This window comes from Mauremys reevesii, unplaced genomic scaffold (assembly GCF_016161935.1).
Source record: "Mauremys reevesii isolate NIE-2019 unplaced genomic scaffold, ASM1616193v1 Contig7, whole genome shotgun sequence".
NCBI lineage: Eukaryota > Metazoa > Chordata > Testudines > Geoemydidae > Mauremys > Mauremys reevesii.
The window spans coordinates 319648-343586 of NW_024100884.1; the positions used below are offsets into that span (position 1 = coordinate 319648).

The following is a 23939-nucleotide window of genomic DNA, read 5'->3' on the forward strand; positions in this document are numbered from 1 at the left end:
CAGTGTCTTTAATACAATTAACTTAATTTGTGATGATTCAGTAAAGGAATACAACCCTGTCTCTATTTCTTTACCAAAATACATTTGTTTCATCCTTAGAACCAAGAACATAAAGAGCCCAGCAGTACATTGAAATCAACAGTGGACACTGACAGTACATTGCCTGCAAATAATATTTCTAAAGAAAAATAAACTAAGAAAAGGATATTGTAGAAGAGATTTCTACACATAGGAAGATAGTGTTTGAGGTTCAGGACCATGTTTTCTTAATTGATGTGAGAACAAGAAAAGAAGGGTCATATCTTGATTACCGATTATATGAAGCTAGAAAGTTAAAAATCACATGATTTAATACTAACAGAAGTTCAAAGACTATTTTATAATCTTGTGTGAGTTAACTTAAATATGTTGCTTAATTAATTCTATCATTTTTTCACCAATTAATTGTCAAAGGTGTAGTGAAGGAGGTGGGTGTATCTGCCCTGCCTTCCAGAGAGAACCAGTCAAGACAATAAATAGAGGAAAAGAGAGTGAGAGCAGCTGCACATGTGTGTAGTTGTGATGTTTATGACATATGTACATTGTAACTGAACAACCCAGTCTGACAATTTAATAATTGTTTTTGTTAAGATAAATATTTTGGATTTCTTCAAATTCCACAGCTGAAATACAAATTATACTATTTAGATTTGAGGGAAAATTAAAAAAATAAATGTAAATAATTCCATTTCTAAAAATATGTTTAGATGCTTGTTTTTGAAATGCTGTTGAAATGTAAATGAAAATGTTCTTGCATTTACACCTTGTGACAATAATATTTTCTAAATTAGAATAATCTTTTTTATTTCATATTTTACATTGAGATTTCACAGGGATAGAATATTCTGACAGGAGTGAATGATCCCCATCCACCACCATTTGCTACCCCTGGGCAGGGGATAGGGAAAGGTGAGGACAGCAAAAACTTACCGGCATCACCCTGTGCCAGGGGTGGAGCAAACACAGAGGGAGGGGGGGAAATCTGTCTTGCTCCTTCCAGCATGTAGGACACATTCACCCAGCCAGGGCTGAGGTTGCCAGGTGTTCAGTTCTCATCTGGAACCTCCAGTTGAAAAGGGACACTGGCAGCATGTGGTCAGCACAAAAAGTCCAGTTGTCTGCAGTAACTGGCCGCCACAACTGGGGGCGGAAAGAGCAGCAGTACTGGGAAGAGCCAGTCTGTGCTGCGGGGTCACTGTCAGGAACCAAGATTCTCTCCGTCCTGAGCTGGGACAGGGCAGATTTTCAGGGGAGCCGCGTTTGTACCCCAAACATAGTAACCAGGACTGAAATAAGGGTGGAGCATCCCGGAGAAGGTGCCAGTGAAAGAGAAGAGACGGGACCTGTCAGTCACATTGTAAAACGAGACCTCACCTGCCTCATAGTCCAGGAAAATCCCCACCCGGCTGGGCTTGATGCTGACGGGGAGGGAGGTCGAGGGGGAGGTGAGGGCCTGGTATACTCCACCTCTCAGCCACACGACCCAATATCCATCCTCAGGTGTGAGTGTGACCTTCCCCTTCCTGCTCACAGATTCCCTACAAACCCCCAGGTACCAGCCTATCTTGCCTCCCACCTCCACCTCCCAATAACGCCTCCCACCCGTGAACCCCTCAGTGCCCAGGACCCAGATATCATGCTCAGCTCCCTCAGACTTGTTGGGCGGATCCCAGTTTCCATGTGTCACATGTTTCCGATCCGCAGACAGGACGAGGTTGGGATTTGCTGTGTCTGGATCCAGAGTCACATCCACTGGGGAGAGAGTCACAGAGTCAGTGCCAGGGACAGGGGCTGGTCACTGAGATCAAAGAGAAATTAACCTGCGTCCCCATCACTCCCCACTGTGCCTGTCCCTTCCCTCGCACCCCCTCTCCCTGGCACCTTCCCCTTAGTTCTCCCCCCTGCCCTTCCCCTCGCCCTCTACCCCCCTGACATCAGCACCCCTCACCCCCCCTCTAGTGCCCTGGTGCCAGCCCCTCTGTTCACTCCTCTGCCCCCCGAGTCGCATCTCTAACTTTGCCCCCATCTGCCTCTATGGTGCCTGCCCTTCCCTTCCCCTCTTTGGACCCCTGGTGTAAGCCCTTTCCCTCACCTCATCTCTGCCCCACTGGTGCCCACCCCTTCCCTCACCCTCCCTCTGCCCCCCAGGTGCTCACATCCCCACACCCCTCTCTCTGCCCCCTGTGCTCACCTGGTCTTTTGCCCCTAATCTGCCCCCTGGTGCCCATCTGCTCTCCTCTCCTTGCATCTGCCCCTCTGCTCAGTTGCCACATCCCTCCTGGTGACTGCCCCTTCCCTCGCCCCCCCCCTCTGACTTCCTGGCACCCACCCCTCATGCCCTTCTCCACTTTTATGACTGCCCCTTTCCTTTGCTCCCCTTTTGACCACTGGGGTCTGCCCCACCCCTCACCCGCCCATGACCCTCTGGCACCCACCCTACCCCTCACCCCTCGGTCGCGCCTTGTCACCTGCACCTTCCCCGATCCTCTCCTTTCCCCTGGTGCCAGCCCCTCCTTCTACCCACCCTCTGCCTTCCCAGTGCCTGCCCATCTGTTCACCCCTTGTGTCCCCTGGTGTGAGCCCTGTCCCTCTCCTCCCGTCTGAGCCCCAGTGCCCGCCCCTTCTCCTGCCCCCCTTTGGCCCCTCGTGCCCTCTCCTCCCCTCATCTCCAGTACTGCCCCTCATGCATAATCTATGGCCCTGATGCCTGACCCTCCTTTTCCCTCTTAACCCCCTCCCTCCAGTGTCCATCCCTCCCATCATCCCATTCTTCCCCTGGCACCTTCCCCTCCTCTCACTTTCCTCCGCCCACTGGTGACTGCCTCTGCCCCAGCCAGCCCCTCTGCCCCAGCCAGCCCCTCTGCCCCCAGGCTCCGGCCTCACTCTGTGTCATAGAATCATAGAAGATTAGGGTTGGAAGAGACCGCAGGAGGTCACCTAGTCCAACCCCCTGCTCAAAGCAGGACCAATCCCCAACTAAATCATCCCAGCCAGGGCTTTGTCAAGTGGGCCTTAAAAACCTCTAAGGAAGGAGATTCCACCAATTCCCTAGGTAACCCATCCGAGTGCTTCACCACTCTTCTAGTGAAATAGTTTTTCCTAATATCCAACCTAAACTTCCTCCACTGCAACTTGAGACCATTACTCCTTGTTCTGTCATCTGCCATCACTGAGAACAGCCGAGCTCCATCCTCTTTGGAACCCCCTTTCAGGTAGCTGAAGGCTGCTATCAAATCACCCCTCATTCTTCTCTTCTGCAGACTAAATAACCCCAGTTCCCTCACCCTTGCCTCATAAGTCATGTGCCCCAGCCCCCTAATCATTTTTGTTGCTCTCTGCTGGATTCTTTCCAATTTGTCCACATCCCTTCTGTAGTGGGGGGCCCAAAACTGGATGCAATAGTCCAGGTGTGGCCTTACCAGTGCCAAATAGAGGGGAATAATCACTTCCCTCGATCTGCTGGCAATGCCTGTACTAATGCAGTCCAATATGCCGTTAGCCTTCTTGGCAACAAGGGCACACTGCTGACTTATATCCAGCTTCTCGTCCCTGTAACCCCTAGGTCCTTGTTCCTGGTGCCTGCCCATTTGCTCCCCCGTCCCATGATCCTGGCACCTGCCCCACTCCTCATCCCTTCCACCTCCTGGTGCCCACTTCTCTTGCCCCCCACATTGCCTTTGTGCCTGCCCCTCCCGTCTTCCCCTGCCCCCCTTCTGCTCCTGTCACCTGCCCCTCCCCTTTCCTCTCCCAGCATCATCCTGTCCTAAGGTGACCAGAGGTCCCAATGTTATAGGAACAGTCCCGATTTTTGGCTCTTTTTCTTACATAGGCTCCTATTACCCCCCATCCCTTCCTGATTTTTCACATTTGCTGTCTGGTCACTCTATCCTGTCCCCTTCACCCATCCCCCACTGACACTTTCCCACCCCTACCCCTGCTCCCCCTGCCCTTTCCCGGCTCATTGTCTCCTCACAGGCAGACAGGCCAGACTCCCCTCAGAGGTAGGGTGACCAGACGTCCCTTTTTCAAAAGGACAGTCCCATATTAAACTCTCCTGCCGGTCTCCCAGCTTTTTTTTTAAAAATGGGCAAATTGTCCTGTATTTTCTGACTCTGCCCCATCGGTATTTGTGGGTCCTGCTGCTGGCCATATCCCTGCTCACCAGACACCCACTGTCCACCCACCAGCAGTGGGGAGGAGGTGGCCACTGGCTGACGATGGGGGTGGGTTTGCAAGGCTGGTGGTGGGATGAAGATGCAGAACGCAGGGCTGGACTCTCCCCCTGCTGGTCCATTGGCGCAGCCCCCACTGTGTGCCAGCTCTGAGCCAGCAGGGTCCTGCCCCCTGTCCCATTTCCGGCTAGTGCTGGCTGCATGCTGTGAGCTGCAGTAGTTGGTGAGTGCAGGCAGGCACCAGGTGGCAGCTGGTTACATGTTGCCCCTGCTTCCCCCTTACCTCGGCCCTTTACCTGCTCCCCCTCTCACTGTCCTCTCCCTGCTTTGCCCCTTCCCGCCCCCCAGCCCCACTGCTCCTCCATATCTGCTCCCCCGCAGCGGGGCATATCCTCCTCCCAGCACTGTGTGAAGAACCAGCCCCTGACCCGAGTGCTCAGCAGCTCCCCAGCAGCCTCGCTGGCAGGCTCTTTCCTTCCCCCACTGCCTCTGGCTGGGCCAGCACTCAGGGAAAACCCAAGACCCTCCAGCTCAGGGCACTGGCCAGGAGGAGCCGAGCCCTGTATGTGCCAACCTCCCCTGCCCCCCCTGCCCCCCCAGCGCTGGCACAAGGAAGCCTCTTCTCTCCATGGTAAGCTCTGGAATGGGGCAGGGGAAGCAATTTCCAGCCTGTTCATGCCCCATACCTGCAGGCTCCACAGCAGCCCCCGGGTAAGGTCCTGCCCCCAGGGAGTGCGGAGCTACTTAATCCCTCAGGCACCCTCCCCTGCTGAGCCACCCATTCGCTGAAGCCCCTGCAATCAGATTCTCTGGGCCCTGGTGCACAATGCATCCTTAGGACTTAACCCCTTCCTGCCTGCGCTAAAGTCAGAGGAGGCTGGCTGGGTTATGTCGGTGGCCATCCCCTGCCGTAACCCCTTCCCTCACTGGGGTTATGGATGAACAGAGGCAAGGGCCAAGTGGTAATGTGGAGTCGCAGGCACCTGGGAAGCAGAGGCATACGAGGGATGGGGCAGACCCCAGGGAATCTCTGTTGCTTTGGAGGGGGGATTTCCTCACTTCCTGCCCCCTCCATCTGGGAGAAGGTGCATCGGGTGCCAGTCCCAGCCCATACCTGTGCAGTGCATCTGCACTAGGGGTTTGCACCAGGGCAGCTACATCGGTGCAAGGAAACCCCGGCAGACACAGCCTGAGACACTGCTGTGCCAGGGGCCGTAACCCCTCCCCTCACTGGGGTTATGGGTCAGTAATTACAGGAGCACTGGGGCAGGGGAGCTGGGCTCTGGGCTCCCTGGTGGGGGCCCACCACACTGGGCTGCAGAGTCATTCTCACTCCCATGCTCTGGTCCAGGCCCATGGCAGTGTTTAGACACAGGGAGCGTCTTCAGCAGGAGAGACTGAGGGAGCCCAACATCAGACACCCCGAGCCCACTGGTTCCAGCCCTCACCTGAGGGGAGGAGACCCACATCCTAATTCCCGCCTCACATCACACAGGGGGCACCTTTTCCTGTTCATTGAAACTAGTCAGCAAACTCAACATGGATTTGGGAATCGTTTCAATCGAAGCAAAAATATAAACTATTTCTCCCAGGCTCACTTCAAACTTGTCTGAGCAACTTAGGAGTCCAAACTCCAGAGATGTGCACTGTCAACATCCCCAGAAACACACAGTTACAGGCAGGCCAGTCTCAGGGTGTCAGCTATGAAACACTCCAGAGCTGCTGTTAAATTTGCCCTCGCTAGAAAAATTCCATCCCCAGTTTCCTGAGGGAACTGAGATTGTTTAGCCTGCAGAAGAGAAGAATGAGGGGGGATTTGATAGCTGCTTTCAACTACCTGAAAGGGGGTTCCAAAGAGGATGGATCTAGACTGTTCTCAGTGGTACCAGATGACAGAACAAGGAGTAATGGTCTCAAGTTGCAGAGGGGGAGGTTTAGGTTGGACATTAGGAAAAACTTTTTCATTAGTAGGGTGGTGAAGAACTGGAATGGGTTACCTAGGGAGGTGGTGGAATCTCCTTCCTTAGAGGTTTTTAAGGTCAGGCTTGCCAAAGCCCTGGCTGGGATGATTTAGTTGGGTTTGGTCCTGTTTTGAGCAGGGGGTTGGACTAGATGACCTCCTGAGGTCCCTTCCAACCCTGAGATTCTATGATTCTATGATCTCACCCCCACATCAGGCTGAAAATGGAGTCTTGATCCCAGCCTGAACTCTCTGCCCACAGCGATTTGTCCCCTGGACTCTGCCAGCAGCACAGACCCTCTGCAGCTTCACCTGGGCGTCTCCCAGAGTGGATAATCATCACAGAAACCATCTCAGATCCTTAGGGGCTCAGGTGTCTCCATCTAACGACTGCACCAGCCACCTCCTTCACTCTCATTAACCGGCCCTGGGTCAGACACGCTGGGAACTTTCACACCCAGACTCTGGAGACACTTTGGGTTTGTCTACACAGCAGCAAGTCTCAGAGCCGGGAGAACAGACTGAGGTTGGTGGGGCTCCTGCTATGGCACTAAAAAGAGCCGTACAGACCTTCTGGCTCAGTCTGAATTTCAGGTTCTTAAGCCCAGGAAGCAGGAGGGGCTTCAAACCTAAGTTCCAGCCCCAGACACAACATCTACACAGCTGTGTTTAATGCTGTAGCACAAACCCCACAAGCCGATGTCTGTCACCCCGGCTCTGAGACTCACCCAGGAGGGCTGACAGAGCAGCACACAGGGGCAGTGTAAGGATGTTTGCACCCTAGGCAAAACTTTCACCTTGTGCCCTCCTCCCTCCCGCCCCCCACCCTGAGGCACCCCCCCCAGTGGCAGCTCCCCCCTCCGCCCTGAGGCACCTCCCCCGCCCCAGCTCACCCCTGCTCTGTCTCCACCCCGAGCACACTGTTGCCGCTTCACTTCTCCCGCCTCCCAGGCTTGCGGCGCCTACCTGCCCCACCTCCACCCCAAGCACGCTTAGGCGCCGCAAGCCTGGGAGGCGGGAGAAGTGAAGCAACCACGGAGTGCTCGGGGAGGAAGCAGGGCGGGGGTGAGCTGGGACGGGGAGTTCCCCTGCGTGCCGTGCCCTCTCTTACTTGCTGCAGGAGGCCCTCCCCGTGCTCCCCTGCCCCAGCTCCCTCCAACTAAATGCTGGTGGCGACCGGGGTGGCCGAAGATCTGGCTGCCGTGGTCGCTGCCGAAGAAAATGGTGCCCCTCAAATCCTAGTGCCCTAGGTGCCTAAATGGTTGCACCGGCCCTGGCAGCATGGCACAGACACCTTCCATTCCGGAGGAACATTCACTCTCCCAAGCCAGCAACAGCCAAGGGTGTTCCAGCTCCCATTGCTGGAAGTGCCCAGGCACCCACAGTGACGCACTGAGGAAGGCCAGTGACTGGAAAATGTCACCTTAACCCACTGCAGACAGGGCTGGTCCAATGCTGTGCACTGACTGTGGGCAGGATGGGCACATAAGATGGGGCTGCCTCCAGGAGCAAGGATGGGGAGACTGGCCTGGTTGCCCAGAACACTCGGGGAACAGGGGAGTCCCAGGTTATTAAAGACACCTGCCATGGGGAGGTCAGGCCCAGGACTGTGGGAACCCCATTTTGGGCTGGAAAGAGTGACCCCCCCCAGGGTTAATTTATTTTGACTTCAGGGAAAAGGGACACATAAAAAGATGATGCTCTACAAGAACTTTGGATTTGGGGCAGAGAGGCTGTTGCTATGGGGCAGTGAGAGTTTCTAGTACTGATATAATGGGTTGTTAAGAAAGCAGGCCCTGGGGTAAAACCTTCAGAGGGAGAGGCCAGTCATGGGTTTCAGATGTCCCTCTGCTTACCAGGGATACCTTAGCCTCCCTCCCAGATTCAAAGCTTGGGAACTGGGGGTGTTTGAGCAGCTTCCCCCAAGAACCTGAAAGGACTCCCTTGGAAAATGATCCAACCAGCAGCTCTAGGGGACAGCCGGCTCTCTGGGCCAGGGGAGCTGGGGCAGAAGCAAAATGTGATGCAGCATTTCTGGTGGTCCCAGATGTTGGAGATAAAGCTCCAGCACCCATGTGAGCCAAGAACTGCTGTGATTATCTATATTCAGGAGAAACTCACAGCTGCTGAATGCACCAAGCACCAGGCACCACCCCACAGGGAGGAAGTGGCAGTTGGAATTGCCAATACCCCTGGTCAAGGAGCCCTGGCCCTAGAGGAGAAGCAGCACCTGGAGACCAGAATAGTTCAGCCAAGGGAGGAGCAAAGCAACAGGGAGCTGGGGAACAACAGTCTCAAGGCAGCCAAGGTGCCGGCAGCCAAGGTAGGAAATGATCCATGAAAGAGGAAAGTTACCCAGGAGCCAAAACTGAAAGGGCTTGAACAAGCCCTAGGCCCTGCGAAGGAGGGCCCCAGGAAGGTCTACAGTGAGGGGTGTGGCTGGGAAACTAGAGCAGGGTTTGCTGGAACACAGGAGCCTGCCACACCGGTTAGAAGGAAGAAAGTTGGAGAACTGGAAACAGAGGGTGTCTGCAACTGAGCTGGGAGGTGAGATTCCCAGCTCACGTAGACGTACCTGCACTAACTCTGCTCAGTCTAGCACACTGAAGATAGCAGTGTAGCCAGGGTAATATGGGCAGCTCGGGCCAGCTGAAGCTAAAGCTGCCACCTGTGCCATCCTGGCTTGTCTACATTGGGAAAAGCCCTGAGCAGCTAGTGCAGAACAGCTAATCAGCACTGGCTGCCTGTGCGGACACTCTGATTCCATGCTAAGAGTGCCCGTGTCTGCTTTGGGATAATCCCCATTGGAACTGAGTGCCCTCCCCCCTCTGCTGCAGACTGAGCTGGGATAATAGAATAATAGTGTCCACACAGGGAGTTAGTGCAGAATAGCTTTAAATTCACACCCTCACTATTATGGCACAGAACAGCGATTCCACACTAGCCATGCTGGGCTCTTCCCTGTGAATTCCCGACACCGACAAGCCCTCGGTGTGGAGAGAGGAGGTTTGAATTCTTTGTTCCTCATCCCAGCAACCCTTCTAGAGCCACTAGCTGCCCCTCTGCCCTCCACCCACTCTCTGCCACTGCATCCAGCAGGGTTGGATAAGCTCATCGACTGGATGTTTCTGCCAAAAATGGTGAGCAGTGAAATAAATAAATAATTGACTAGAGGCTATAACATAGCAACAGAGAGCAGTTAAACAATTGCCTGTGGCACCAGCTTCCCTCTCACAGCAGGTGTTGTGTGTGTGTGTGTGTGTATTCTCTATTCTCTCTCTCTAACTTTCACATGGACAATGACATCTTGCCCGATCCCTTAGTTACTGTGAGAGCTGTAAGAGGACTGAGCAGGGACCGAGTATCCCAGGGGAATGGGACTGAGAGGGACTGCAGCAGTATCAGCTTTAGTTACCTGCATATCCTCGGGCTCTGGAGAGTCCTGAAATAATCAGACATGAGAATTTACACAAACGAAATGCAGACTCAGCAAGTCACAGACTGAACAAGTCACACTGTGAAAAACAAACAACACAGAACTTACCCAGTTCTGCCAGAGGGTCCATGGGAATGAGAGGGGAGAAAAGGGAAAAAAGAACATAAATGAATCAATAGGAGAGATTCTTAGTAACAAAAGGGCCCAGTTCTAATCCCGCATTACATTGGCCTCAGTGGCAATTTTGCCTGAGTAAGGACAGCAGGATTGGGCTCCTAATCAGTAGTTAGGGCTTCTCCTTTATCGCACGTGATCCCGCAAAACCTCCCCCCAGAAATCAATGGGGCCGCACCTGTGGGGATCACTCATGTGAGTCATGGGGGAAGATAAAGGGCCCGGTTCTCTCCCTGCTCTGGTCACTGTGTGCTGGGATAGTGCAGACTGGCTGGGACCAGGCCTTGGACATCAGAGGATTTCCCTGGCGTAGGGAGAGCCCAGTTGGGGTAAAACAGTGTAACTGGCTCCTGTGCCAATTGCCCCCCTCATCCTGGTGTAGGGGGAGTGTCAGGGCCAGGACTGAGGGGCTGGGGTGTGTCCTGGGGCAGGGCAGGGCACATCACCAATTCTCAGGGACCACGGCCAGCTGGAGTGAATCAGAACAGCCCCTGGGGCAGCCTGAGAACCAGGGAGCCATAACCAGCTCCCGCCCTGCCCCCGTCCCCCACCTCACAAGTCCTGGCCCAGCAGAGAATCTGGGCCTGCAGCTCAGAGAACTCTTCCTTCATAAGTGTCTCCATCCTCTGGGTGATGCCGGTGACCCCAAGGGGTGCTGAGCGCCTACAACTCCTGCCGGCTTCAGTGTGATCAGACCCATGTGCCTGATCCTACAGCTGCTGTGTGTGGTGTGTGGAAACCAACAGGGCTCAGAGGGCCCGATCCTGCTCCAAGGGAACCTATGTGTGCGTGAGAACATCCATGGAGAGTTCTCAGGGTGGGCCCTATTCATGTAAACTAATTATTGTTCTCGTTAAAGGAGATCTCTGGTGTCAGTAAGGGAAGTGTGTTTGGTTGTGTTTACGACTGTATTTCCAAGGGTTAATGTGAAAAATAAAACTATTAATATTAGGGTTGCCAGGTGTCCAGTTTTTGACTGGAACACCTGGTCGAAAAGGGACCCTGGTGGCTCCAGTCTGCACTGCTGACCGGGCCAGTCGGAGATGCAGTGCGGCTAAGGCAGGCTCCCTGTCTGCCCTGGCTCTGTGTGACTCCCGGAAGCAGCCAGCTTGTCCCCATGGCCCCTAGGTGCAGGGGTGATCAGGGAAGCTCTGCACACTGTCCCTACCCTGAGTGGCGGCTCCACAGCTCCCATTGGCCGGGAACCAGGGCCAGTTTGAGCTGCGGGGGCAGTGCCTGTGAGCACTGAGGCACCTGGCCGACCCTGCGCCTAGGAGCCGGACATGCTGGCTGCTTCCAGGAGCTACGCAGAGCCAGGGCAGGCAGGGAGCACTGCTGACTGGGAGCTGCCTGAGGTAAGCGCTGCCAGGTTGGAGCCCGCACCACAAACCTTCTCCAGCACCCCCAACCCCTGGCCCCAGGTCAGAACCCTCTCCTGCACCCTAACTCCCTCCCAGGGCCCACACCCCAAACCCCTGCCCCAGACTTGAGCTCCCACCAGCACCCAAACTCCCTCCTGGAGCCCCCTCCTGCACCCCAAACCCCTTCTCCAGCTTTGAGCCCGCTTCCACACATCAAACCCCTGGGCTCTAGCCCGGACCCCCTCCTGAACCCCAAACCCCTCATCCCTGGCCCCATCCCAGAGTCTGCACCCCCAGCTGGTGCCTTCACCCCCTTCTGCACCCCTGCCCCAGCCCAGAGCCCCCTCCCACACCCTGAACCCCTCATTTCTGGTCCCACCCGAAAGCCCACACCCCAGCCAGAGCCATCACCCCCTCCCACACCCCAAACCCTTGCCCCAGCCCAGTGAAAATGAGTGGGGGTGGGGGAGAGCGAGTGATGGAGGGAGGAGAGATGGAGTGAAAGGGCGCAGGGTCTAGGGGAAGAAGCAGGGCAGAGGGTGGGGCAAGGGTGTATGGTTTTGTGTCATTGGCAACTGTAGTTAATATTCATATTTCAATACCACAAATTTTCCATTCATTATTACCGGGAAATATCTGGATTTCCCATTGTCATGTACTTTACCTGTAACAGTAACACATTAATTTTTACTCTAACATTTCTTTGCACACACAGCTCTGAGTATTCCTTTCCAATTTAAAGCATAATCAAAACTAGTAAAAACACACATACCTTTCACTGCCTCGTATTCGCCTGGAAAGTCAAAGACATCCTGAGTTAACGCTGAGTCTCAAAACTTAATGGGAAATAGTCCAGCGAAAAGCAATGTCTCCCTCACTGGTGATACAAATGTTTTGCAAGATTTGTCCATAAGACACTAGGCAGAGCACAGCACAGGAGCCGGCTTCTTATGGAGGCAGGGACCCAACCTGTCCTGCCCCAGCTGTTACATGTACTATGTTATACACCTCAGACACTGCACAGGTAAACCTGGACCAGAGAGCAGGGCTTCCTGGCTCCACATCACTACTCTCACTCCCTCCCATATTGATCCCGAAACCCTCCCCACCCACTCCTGTTCAGCCCCTGTTCTCTGCACAGACACACATGCCTTTAAGTAGAGTTGCCAATTTTGGTTGGATGTATTCCTGGAGATGTCATCACATGACATAATCTTTAATTAAAGATTGATCTTTAATTCCTGGATACTCCAGGCCAATCCTGGAGGGTTGGTAACCATACCTTTAAAGCCCCACCCAATGTCATGCCTGCATATCCCAGGGCCAGTCTCCTGCCCCACTCCACAGTGTTATTTGCATTCCAGTTGCATCTAGAGGTTACACTCAGAGCTGGGCCCCACTGTGCTAGGTCTATACGCACATACTCAGGCCTGAGCCCCATGGCACTAGGTCCTGTACAGGCCCCACAGCCAGGGCTGGATTAACTCTTCTGGGGGCCCAGGGCTAGTTGATTTTGGGGGAGGGGCCTAGGCTCCAGGGTTGGGCCAAAAATGAGGGGTTCAGTGGGTGGGAGGCAGTTGTTGGGGAGCAGGCTGGGGATGGGGGTCGGGTGGGAGGTAAGGTGCAGGAGAAGGCTGGGTCTGGGGGGTCTGAGAGGAAGGCAGGGTGCAGGAGCAAGCTGGGGGGTGGTGGTGTGGGGTCTGGGAGGGAGGAAGGGATGTAGAGTGCTGGAGCAGGCTGGGTGTGGGAGTGCGGGGTCTGCGATGGAGGGAGGTTCCAGGAGCAGGCTGGGGTGGGGGTGCAGGGGCTGGGAGGGAGGGATCTAGGGTGCCGGAGCAGGCTGGGGTGGGAGTGAGGGGTCTGGGAAGGAGGTAGGGTGCAGGAGTGGGCTGGGAGGGTGCAGGGTCTGGGAGGGTGTAGGAAGGGGCTGGCGGGCGGGGCGCTTACCTGGTGCTCCCACTTTGTGCGGGGGGTGGGACACCTGCAGGAACCACCTCACGTAGCTCCCATTGGCCCTGATTCCCAGCCAATGGGAGCGGTGGGGGTGGACCGAGCAAAGCACTGGGACAGGGAGCTTCCCTGCACTAGCGTTGTCATGGCTCCAGCCTGGAGCGGGTGTGGGAGAAATGGGTCAGCAGTGCACAGAGCCGCTTCCCCACCTCCAGGCAGAGCCGGCCAAGAATGCACCACGGAGGGGCTTTAGTGACTGCAGCCCAGGCCCCCCTGCTTAGCCCAGGGCCCTGGGCTACAACCCCTAAAGTCCCTTTCTTAGTCCGGCCCTGCCCACAGCGCTAGGACCTGTTCACACACACTCCAGACTGTAAGAGACACAATCCCTACTCCAAAGAGTTTACAGTCTTGGGGCCTGACCCTGCAAATATTTATGCCCAGGTCTAACTTTACCCACAAACCTCGTCCTCTTCCCCACCCACCCCTCTAACTGCTGCCCCATCTCCCTCCTCCCTTTTGTCTCTGAACTCAGTGAACCCAGTCTGCAAACACTGCTTGTGTCTCCAGCTCTCCTAGATCCCTTCCAGTCTGACTTCCCACTCCACTCGAACCGCTCTCACTGGGGTCCTTAGTGATCAGCTTGGCCAAATCTCAGTTCCCACAACCTTGTGGTTATTTTTGGTTCCTTCCTCTGCACACTCAGGCCATTTCCAAACACTGCTGCTGCCTCTTGAGCGTTATCTCCAGTATCTGCCCTTTTCTCTCCATCCCTGTAGCACAATCTCTCTCTCAGACCCTCATTATATCCTGCCACAACTAAAACAACAGCCTCTTCTATGGCTCCCAGACACACCCACTGTCCCCCTTCTGTCCACACAAACTGCATCTAAGAAAGTGACAGTCCCTGGCCCAGGGAGCTCACCCTCTGCGTGGCCGACCGGGTACAACAGGGGGATGAAATGGACAAGTGGGGTGTAGGGGTTGGAAGGGGGAGATAACGATAAAAACAAACCAAAGCCCAGCTCAGCAGGTGCCCAATGCCAGACAGGAGAGATTCCAGGGGCACAGCACAGCTGGGTTTGGAGGAGGGATTGAAGAGAGAAGGGGGCTTCAATTAGCTTTACTAATACTGAGAGGATGTTTTTCGGTACACGGAGCGGGAGGGGGAGAAAACACTGAGGTGTTTAAGGGAGAAGCAGACAGGTGGGTGACCCAGGCTGTGGGTGACCAGACACCCCAATATTATCAGGACCATCCCAATATTAGGGGCTTTGTCTTATATATGCAACTATACACCCTACCGCCAAAAAAAAAAAAAAGTCTTGATTTTTCACACTTGTTAGCTGGTCTGCCAGGAGCAAAAAAAAAAAAAAAGCCCAGCAGCAATACGGCTCCCCATGGAAGAGGTGCTGAGGGTGACGGCCCAGCACGTCCACCCATAAAACCGGCCCTGCAGGCTGCCATCACTGGCAGAGGGAAGGTGGCACCAGTTGCGCAGACAAGGTGGGACTAACTGGTGAGGGACCTAAAGGCAAAGACAAGGAGCTTGTTCTGGAGGGGTTCTCAGTGGAACTAAGTGGTGGAGATGGCAGGAGAGATGAGCCTGAGGGCTGAGCCTAGCAGCAGCCGTGCTTTGGGTGCAGCTGAGGGGACAAAACGGCTGGCGTCAAGGCTGGACAGGAGGAGATCACAGCAGTGGAGGTGTGAGATGAATGAGAGCCTGGGCTGTCAGAACAGACACAAGAGACTGTATCTGTGATGTGTTATACACGCAGGAGCAGGGAGACTGGGATGAGGTCAGGACATGTGGGCCCAGCGAGAGGCTGAGTCAGAGACGATGCCCAGATTTCTGGCCTGAGTGACTGGGCGGATGGAGGTGTTGTTAGGGTGGCCAACACTGTATTTAAAAAATACAGGACAGTTTTTTCTGCCCTGCCTCCTCTGTTCGCCCAACTCCCAACCCAGGCCAACATCATGGAATGGTTCTCCCAGCCAGGGCAGAGGAAATGGCCCCGGTCCCCTCCCATAAGGAGCCACCTTGAGCAGGGCTCAGACCCCAGGCCTCCCACTCTGCTCTGGGCTCCTTCCAGTCAGCTCAAGCTTCACACCTCACCTCAGGGCTACAATCTCTGGACCACATGAGAGGCAGAGATCCTGGTACCTAGCTCAGGGCAGACCAGTGTGCGGGATGGGAGGCAGGGAGGGAGGGGGAGCAGCCACAGTCCTTTGAGAGGGCTCATGGTGTTATCCAAAGAGATGAAAAAACTAGGAAGTGAGGAGGGCTCTGAGGGGTGCAGAAGAGATTAAACACTCAGCTGTTGAACCTAAGCTGCCCTCTGGACATTGATGAGGAGATGTCAGACAGGCTGAGATGTGGGAACAGTCTTTAGTGGAGAAGAAGTTTGAGAGACATTGGCACAGAGGTTGTATCTGAAGCTATGCATGTAGGTAAGAGCTACTAGAGGCAGGGTGTGAAAAGAGGAGAGCAGGAGGCCAAGTACGGGGCTCTGGGGGGCAGATGTTCTCTGAAAGAGGGAGACAGGAAGAGACCGACTCAACAAAACAGACACCAAAGAAGTGATTAGAAAGGCAGGAGGAGAACTGGGAGAGGAGGGAGCTGTGAAAGCCAAGGATTTAATGGAGAGGAGTGGTCTGTCAATGATGTCAGAAGGAGGAGCATGAAGCTAGCACAAGGAGAATGAGGATCACACAGAAGCCATAGAATCTTTCCAGGAAGGTCATTAGAGACTTTGGCGAGAGTGGTTTCAGGGGAGTGCAGGAGACAGAAGCCGGATTGGAGCAGGTCTAGGATGGAATTGGAGGAGAGGAACTCCAGACAGCGATTGTAGACGGAGCTTTCACTGAGCTTAGAGATGGACGGCAGAAGGGGCAATAAGTAGACTGAAAACTGGGATTGGGGATGGAAAGTGTGAAGATGGGTGAGACTAAGTGTCACGGGGTGTCTGTTCTTTTAAGAGGAGTTGGGCCCAGCCCCACCCTGTGACTAATCAGCTGATGTTGAGACCAGGGATCAGGTGACTGGCCAGCAAGTCCCTCAGCTAAGGAGAGCTTCAGGGAGCAGGAAGATACCTGCAGGACACCCTAGGACAGGGAAAAGAGCCCCGTTCATGTCTGATTGTAACAAAAGCATGAAAACAAAGTTTTAACAAGGTTTCAAACAGGAATTTGGATGGGCATCCAGATCTTCGAGGCAGCTTCGAAAGCCTCAGCCTCATTGGCTGGAAATTCGTAACTCCATTCCCTGCACCAGCCTTCTCACATCCACTGTGAGTAGAACTGACCAGGGGGTGAGAAATACCTTGTCAGACAGTATAGTGCCCTGCTAACAAGTATAGGCTATAGATTGTGTTTCTTATACCTGTAACTTTATGTTTCCAAATCTACACTTGCTTTTATTAGAGTCTCTGTCTGAGGCTCTATTAATTAAACTTCAAAAACTTTGGTTTTACTGTAGATGTGTCTAAGTGCCTGGTGCAAAGGAGGGTGTTGAACCAAGGGGAAGCCAGTAAGTGGGGGTGCACTGCTTCCACTTAGGCAGCAAATGGGCGTGCATTGCTGGTGTCCAGGAGAGAAGGGACTGAGCACACGAGTGTAACAACACGGCTGCTACTCTGAAAGCTGAGGTGTGAATTACTAGCCTGCAGAGAGACACGGCGGGGCTCATGGAGCCCAGAGCACAGCATCTCGTGTTGCCTGTAACCAGTAGCTTTGGGAGAGTTTCCCCCAGTGGGCACAGACAAGGCTCCCACACTGCGAGCAGGTTGCAGCAATTTACCCTGGGGAACTCATGTAATCCCAGAGACATCTCAGAGCTCCCGATACAATGAATGAGGAGAAGCAGGCGCCTTAGAATGGGATCCACAGAACTCAGTGTGTTAGGAGCCATGTAAGCCAGCCAATGGGAGAGGCTGACAAGAGGGGTATGTGCTAAGCCCCGCCCCTCTCCTGACGGTGGTGCCTTTCTCTGCCAGCAATCCACAGCCAGGAGCCCCTCTTCTGGAGCCAGGCAGATGAGGCATCTCCATGTGTCTGTGAGACAGAGTAAGGTGCGGGCCACGCTCCACACAAGATGGCCAAAAGGCAGAGGGGTGTTATAGAGTGATTCTGAGTTAATATTTAATTAAAATGTAACAACTTGAACAAAAGAGACAGAGGGAGCCTCACATGAGAATGTCCCACAGCCCAGCATTGTCCTGAGAGGTAGAAGATCCTTGTTTAAATGCCTTCTCCTCATCTGGCAGAAAGGGGGGACTTGAACCAGACTCACCCACATCCCAGGTGGGTACCCTAACCCCTGGGCTAAATGTTACATGGGAGACTCACACTTTCTCCATCTCCCACCTCATGCTGTGTGCTGTTGGGTGACCTCTGAGCACATCTACTGGATCAGGCCCCACGAGTGAGCTAGATGCTCCTCCCCTCAGTTTATGTGTCTCCAGGGGCACAGGTGGGAGATAGGTGCCTAAATGTCTATAGCAAGGCAGCCATGTGTTCTGTGTGCCCAGAGGCAGACACTGAGAGAGCTTTTACACCAGAGATTAATGCCCCGAGTCAGTTTAGGCACCTACAGGGTTGGGTTTCAACCAAGTGGGGTTTTGTGGACGATGGGGCCTAAAACTGGGATTGAGAGGCTTATGTCTGGGGTTTCTTTGTAGATCCGGGCCATAATGCACAATGCAATTCCCAGATAAAAACTACATTAAGGCTGAGGAGACGTACTTGTAACTTAAGGGTTAAACACATTATAGGAGGAATCTTTTAATTATTCCCAAACCAAGTGTTATACACCCAGCATATACAAATTGTGCTTAAATTATAAAAGAAATCTATGGTCTAGAAATGCAGCTGAGGCACCTAAACAACCTTAACTCTGCCCTGTAGTAAGATAATGAGGGGAAAACTGAAAAACACTGTGCCTTTAAAAATCAGTTTCATTCAATGTAGAACCACACACACTGCTCTGCACTGATCAGACCTGTATGGTTATTGTATGGAGTCACTGGAGGGTGGAGCTGAGGTTGTGGGTGTGAGTGGTTACTGAGATTGAAATCCTTTCCCCACATATCACATGGGCACAGAAGGGTCAGAACACAGGGGGTTCCCAGGTGAGGGATCCTGTCAAACACTGGACAAGTCTCTCCGGGTTCATCTACACTGCAAAAAACCATGTGTCAGTGGGTCTGAGCCTGAGGCAAGTGACTCGGGCTTGCAGCGCTCGCTCTACAGGGCTGAAAATAGCAGTGTAGAAGTTTCTGCTCGGGCTGGCACCTGGGTTCTGAAACCCAGTGATGGGGGAGGGTCTCAGAGCCTGGGCTCCAGCCTGAGTGGGAACGGCTACACTGCTAGATTTAGCCCTGCAGCACAAGCCAGTCAGTTGATCCAGGGTCTGAGACTCGCAGCCACAGGTGGTTTTTTTGCACTGGACACGTACCCACAGTCTCCAGCAATGAGACTGACCAAGCTGGGCTGGTGTATTTAGGGACCGGGGCTCAAGGTGCCATTTCTGTAATTCCCATGGGGTTTATTAGGGCAAATGGGCCCTTCACCCTTCAGAGCCTCTTTGTGTCAGTGTGAGCAGCCCTGAGCTCCCTGCTTGGGCTCTGGTGCCAATACAGAGACATTCCTTGTCACTCATTCAAACAGGCTGTAACTCCACTTGCTAAAACTCAGCTAAAGGTGTTAAACGGTGACTGCAATGGCAGTAAATGTGGCTTTCAATTGAGTTAAGTTGGCTCCACTGAGCTGACTTGACTGACTTCACATGAAATCTTCAACGCATCCCATTGGTCCCAGACACTGACCTTTCTGCCTCTTCATCTCAGATCGCAGAGCCTCTAGAGGGAGAAAAGAGGAAGAGGTGAGACTTCCCCCTGTCGTGTTTATGGGGATAATGTTAATTTTGTAACTGGCCCAGACACTGACCTTTCTCTTGTTCCCGTTCAGACAGCAGGGTCTCTAGAGAGAGAACAGGGTGAGAGATGATGCATCAATTCATAGATTCCAAGGCCAGAAGGGACCATTGTGATCACCTAGTCTGACCCCTGCATAACACACGCCCAGGGGCTTCCCGACAATAATTTCTAAAGCAGATCATTTAGAAAAACATCCAATCTTGATTTACAAACTGCCAGTGCTGGAAAATGCACCACGGCCCTTGGGAAATTGTTCCAATCATTAACTAATAATGGCGAGATTTCACCCTATTTTATTTATGGGGATAACTCTACTGCCAGCTAATGTGATGGGATCCAAACACTGACCTTTCTCGCTCTCCATCTTGGATCGCAGAGTCTCTAGAGGGAGAAAAGGGTGAGAGGTGAGATTTCACCATCGTGTTTATGGTGCAGTTCCAGATATTAATATAATTGTGCTGTAACTATGGAAGCGAGGCAGACAGACTGACAAACAGGATGCACAGACAGATCTGTCTCAACATCTTTGCACTGACCATCCCTCACTTTCCTCCCCCACTGACCATCACCTCTAGGAGCTGCTCTAAGTGTCTGCCCCAGGAGCCATCCCCGCTTCCTGGGACCCGTCACACTCCTGTCTGATCTGGCTGTTGCGGGGGAGAGGAGAGAAGGTCTCTTTTTTAATTCAATTCCCTGTTTGCTCCCCTCTATGCCCATCCCTTGAAAAGCCCCAGCTCTCCCCAGCTCCTGACTGTGGGGATGAGGGAGGGAAGTGAGTGATGGGAATGGGGCATTGACCTGAGCTGGATACGGGACAGGGTCTGATTGGCTCCATCATAGGTCAACTCCTGGCCATGTATCACTAGGGTCATGCCCATTGCCTGATCCTAGTGATATCTGGGACCAGTTCCTTCTAGGGCCTGGGCAGATGGGGTGCCCCAGCTAAGAATGGGGTGGAGGATGGGCTGTATGCTTGGGTCAGCATGAACTAGGGAGGGGTGTGTGGATGGGCCCTACAGGCATCGCCTCTAAGATCAGTTCTTTCCCACTGGGAGCTCGTCCCCTTGATGCATCAACCCTGAGGTACCAACACTGAAGGAAATGGAGGTAGCATCATGTCTGACAGTCACTGCTGAGCACAGACTGAGTGAAACCATCTTGTACCCCAGTGTGAGCAGCGTCTCAGAACAGCTGTGCAAGTCCTGAGTGTGTTTGTGTTATTACAGCATCCTAGCCACAGCTCACCAGTGCGGCTAGTGCAGAGAATTCTCTGCAAGGCCCAGGGAACAAGACAGTGATAGTTAATTTTTCTGATTTTTTTAGTGCTTGGAAATAAATGATAGAATCATAGAATATCAGGGTTAGAAGGGACCTCAGGAGGTCATCTAGTCCAACCCCCTGCTCAAAGCAGGACCAATCCCCAACTAAATCATCCCAGCCAGGACTTGTCAAGCCTGACCTTAAAAACCTCTAAGGAAGGAGATTCCACCACCTCCCTAGGTAACCCATTCCAGTGCTTCACCACCCTCCTAGTGAAAAAGCTTTTCCTAATATCCAACCTAAACCTCCCTGACTGCAACTTGAGACCATTACTCCTTGTTCTGTCATCTGCTATCACTGAGAACAGTCTAGATCCATCCTCTTTGGAACCCCCTTTCAGGTAGCTGAAAGCAGCTATCAAATCCTCCTTCATTCTTCTCTTCTGCAGACTAAACAATCCCAGTTCCCTCAACCTCTCCTCATAAGTCATGTGTTCCAGTCCCCTAATCATTTTTGTTGCCCTCCGCTGGACTCTTTCCAATTTTTCCACATCCTTCTTGTATTGTGGGGCCCAAAACTGGACACAGTACTCCAGACGAGGCCTCACTAATGTTGAATAGAGGGGAACGATCACGTCCCTCGATGTGCTGGCAGTCCCCCTACTTATACAGCCCAAAATGCTGTTAGCCTTCTTGGCAACAAGGACACACTGTTGACTCATATCCAGCTTCCCATCCTCTGTAACCCATAGGTCCTTTTCTGCAGAACTGCTGCCTAGCCATTTGGTCCCTAGTCTGTAGCAGTGCCTGGGATTCTTCTGTCTTAAGTGCAGGACTCTGCACTTGTCTTTGTTGAACCTTATCAGATTTCTTTTGGCCCAATCCTCTAATTTGTCTAGGTCCCGCTGTATCCTAACCCTATCCTCCAGCGTATCTATCACTCCTCCCCATTTAGTGTCATCTGCAAACTTGCTGAGGGTGCAGATGAGCCCAACATAGCTCTCTCTGGACACATAGACAAATTTTACATATGACTGAAAATGAGTGAATCCCGGTGTGATGAGGCGTATCAACCCTGCACTGGTCCAACAAGGGTTGAACACAGCTTATGGGTGCAAGAGGCCATGTTTCCTTGCCCCTCCTGGACACGCTCCAACTGGACGCTGGATATACAAGGGAGCAGTTCAGCCCAGTCTGGGCTGACAGTTGAAGAGAGCATATGCACACTCTAAGCTCCTGCAGTTAAAATAAGTTCTGTACATCAAAAGGCCATCTTTTCAGGTAGCTGCTAGAGCTGCAAACTGTGGCAGCTGAACACACCGATTCCATGGCAAGACCCTAGTTGACCACAGAGACAGATGAAGACAGATGGCTGTTTCTGGTGGAGGAAATACCGTCACTGGAATCATGGTTGGAATCTGAATCTGAAACCAGGGCTACTAGTTTCATAGGGCCTTGGGTTGGGACCCAGTGGAGCAGCGTGGGTCTGGGTCCCCCTACCCCTTCCTGCACCTACCACTGGGTGCAGGGGCCACCCCAGGGATTGGGTGTTTCTGTCCGAGATGGTGACTATTGGGCGCTGCTACTTGTTAAAGCCTCGGATTGATTGACTTTCACTGCTAGGCCTCGCTGCCCTGAGGCTGTATTGACTCTGGCCATGGGGCATTACTGCCTTGAGAGTGAGGGCAAGGGCAGCCCCATATATTCTGGTCACAGGGCCTCTCTGCCCTCCACACCCACCCTGCCTAGGTGCACAGCATGATGGGATTGCTTGCCCAAATGATCACTTTTGGCTGACGGATTTAGTTGGGGATTGGTTCTGCTTTGAGCAGGGGGTTAGATTAGATGACCTCCTGAGGTCCCTTCCAACCCTGAGATTCTATGATTCTATGTGGGATCCCCCATCTCCTTGTTGTTGGGGCAGGAGTAATAAAGAGTTATTATCTTGGTGTGTGAAACAAGGGCAGCAGAACTGTTCTTGACATAACTGATTGAAGGATTCACCTTCAACTAAATGGCACTTGCTAGTCAGGGGACATGGGCTCCAAAGTCTAGGGAGGCTGGCCAGCCAGCCACCCATTTGATCCTATACCTCTGCTGTGTAATAGCAAAGTTAATTTGGACTCAATTGAGAGTTTTGTTACACACTCCAGAGCTGAAATCACTGATATCTAGGTCTAACTGTTAGACCTGCTTTGGGACAGTGTCTCTGATGTAAGAGACTTCCTAGTGTGCACCAGCCACTAAGGCTCCCACACTCTAACAGCTGAAATCATGAGAGCTCTATTAAGCGGGGGGGACCTGAAAACATCCTGGTGGATTGGGGTAGTAATTGGCCAGGCGGGTGTCCAGGGAAGAGAAGCAGAGGGCCAATTGTCTGGCAACGAGGAGTGGAAAGCAATTGCCTGGGCAGCAGAGTTACTAATGTGCCTGCTCACCCCCTCTCCACCCAGGGTGGGAGGTGAACTCTGCAGATGCACCTCTGGACTCTGGGTCTGCGCTGACCCAGAGCAACTGTGAGTGGGGTGCAGAGAAGGGATGGGCATGTTAAAGGGACATTTGGCTGCTGGACTTAAGAACCTGAGGGGAAAGGACACTGCCTAAGTCTTTGGCTCATTGTTTATGTTTATGAACCCTGTTTGTGGTGTTTTCCCAAATTAATGCTGTGTTATTTCCCTCCTTTTATTAAAAGTTTCTTTCTACACTGAGACTTTGTGCTTGCAAGAGGGAAAGTATTGTCTCTCAGAGACACCCAGAGGGTGGTATATAATTGTCCCAGTTTACTGGTTTTGTGTTGCATTGATGAAGAGAAACCCCTAGATATCGCACCTGGCCCTTGTTGCTGCCAGTTCCAAGAGGCAAAAGGTTTACAGGTGACAGTTCTAAAGGTATAACAGCCAGTTCCAGCTTTCACAAGTACAAAGCACAGCTCCTCTCTGCTTCTCTGAATTACCTGCTTCTGTCCTCACTGGGAAATCATTGTAACAGACATTTCCTCTTCCAAATTCTTCAGATAGTTGTAAATTCCCACACAGCACTTCAGGTGAGAAAACCCTGACTGGGATGTTCACAGCTGCCTTGGGGAGTTGCACACTTGGTGCCCATTAATTTAAACAAAAGTTGAGTATTCAGATCCCTTAGGCAGCTTTGAAAACCCAGCATTGCTAGAAATGGCCAGATCACTGAAGGCCAATTTCTGCCCCTTGTGATCAGAGGAAAACCTACAGCTGAGCACTTGTATAACGACAGAGAGTTTATTGCCCTGTCCCTGTAGCAGGATTTCAGGGCCTGTCTACACCTACAGCACTGCAGCTGCACCAGTACAGATGCGCCGCTGGAGCGCGTAGTGGAGATGCTACCTACGCTGACAGGAGAGCCTCTCCCATTGGGGTAGGTACTCCACCTCCCCGAGAGCTAGGTCAGGATCACTGAGTTGCTCACGGGTGAGGATTCCTCACACCCCCGAGTGAGGGATGTAGTTCTACTGACAGAAGTGTGCAGTGTAGATCCACCCTCAGGCTGAGCACAGCAAGTTTCAGCGCAGTAACTTGCCAGTGTAGACAGGCTTCCCCCACCAGGAGCTACGCCCCTCATGGAGTGGTTTTCCTAGAGCACAGGGAGAGCTGTCTCTGGGCACTGGCACGTGACCACACTG

The 23939-nt window shown here is 52.9% G+C and overlaps 1 protein-coding gene across 1 annotated transcript in view; it reads right to left on the reverse strand.

Moving 5' to 3' along the window:
- Positions 1-1237: 1237 nt before the first annotated feature.
- LOC120394601 (butyrophilin subfamily 1 member A1-like) overlaps positions 1238-23939 on the reverse strand; it is a 66308-nt gene continuing 43606 nt past the window's right edge. Inside the window, exons 4-9 of the mRNA XM_039518828.1 lie at positions 19374-19406; positions 19036-19068; positions 11915-11935; positions 9716-9721; positions 9587-9613; positions 1238-1791 (exon numbers count right to left, since the gene is read on the reverse strand). Coding sequence (XP_039374762.1) covers positions 1238-1791; positions 9587-9613; positions 9716-9721; positions 11915-11935; positions 19036-19068; positions 19374-19406 — 674 coding nt within the window. The remainder of the gene's footprint in view (positions 1792-9586; positions 9614-9715; positions 9722-11914; positions 11936-19035; positions 19069-19373; positions 19407-23939) is intronic.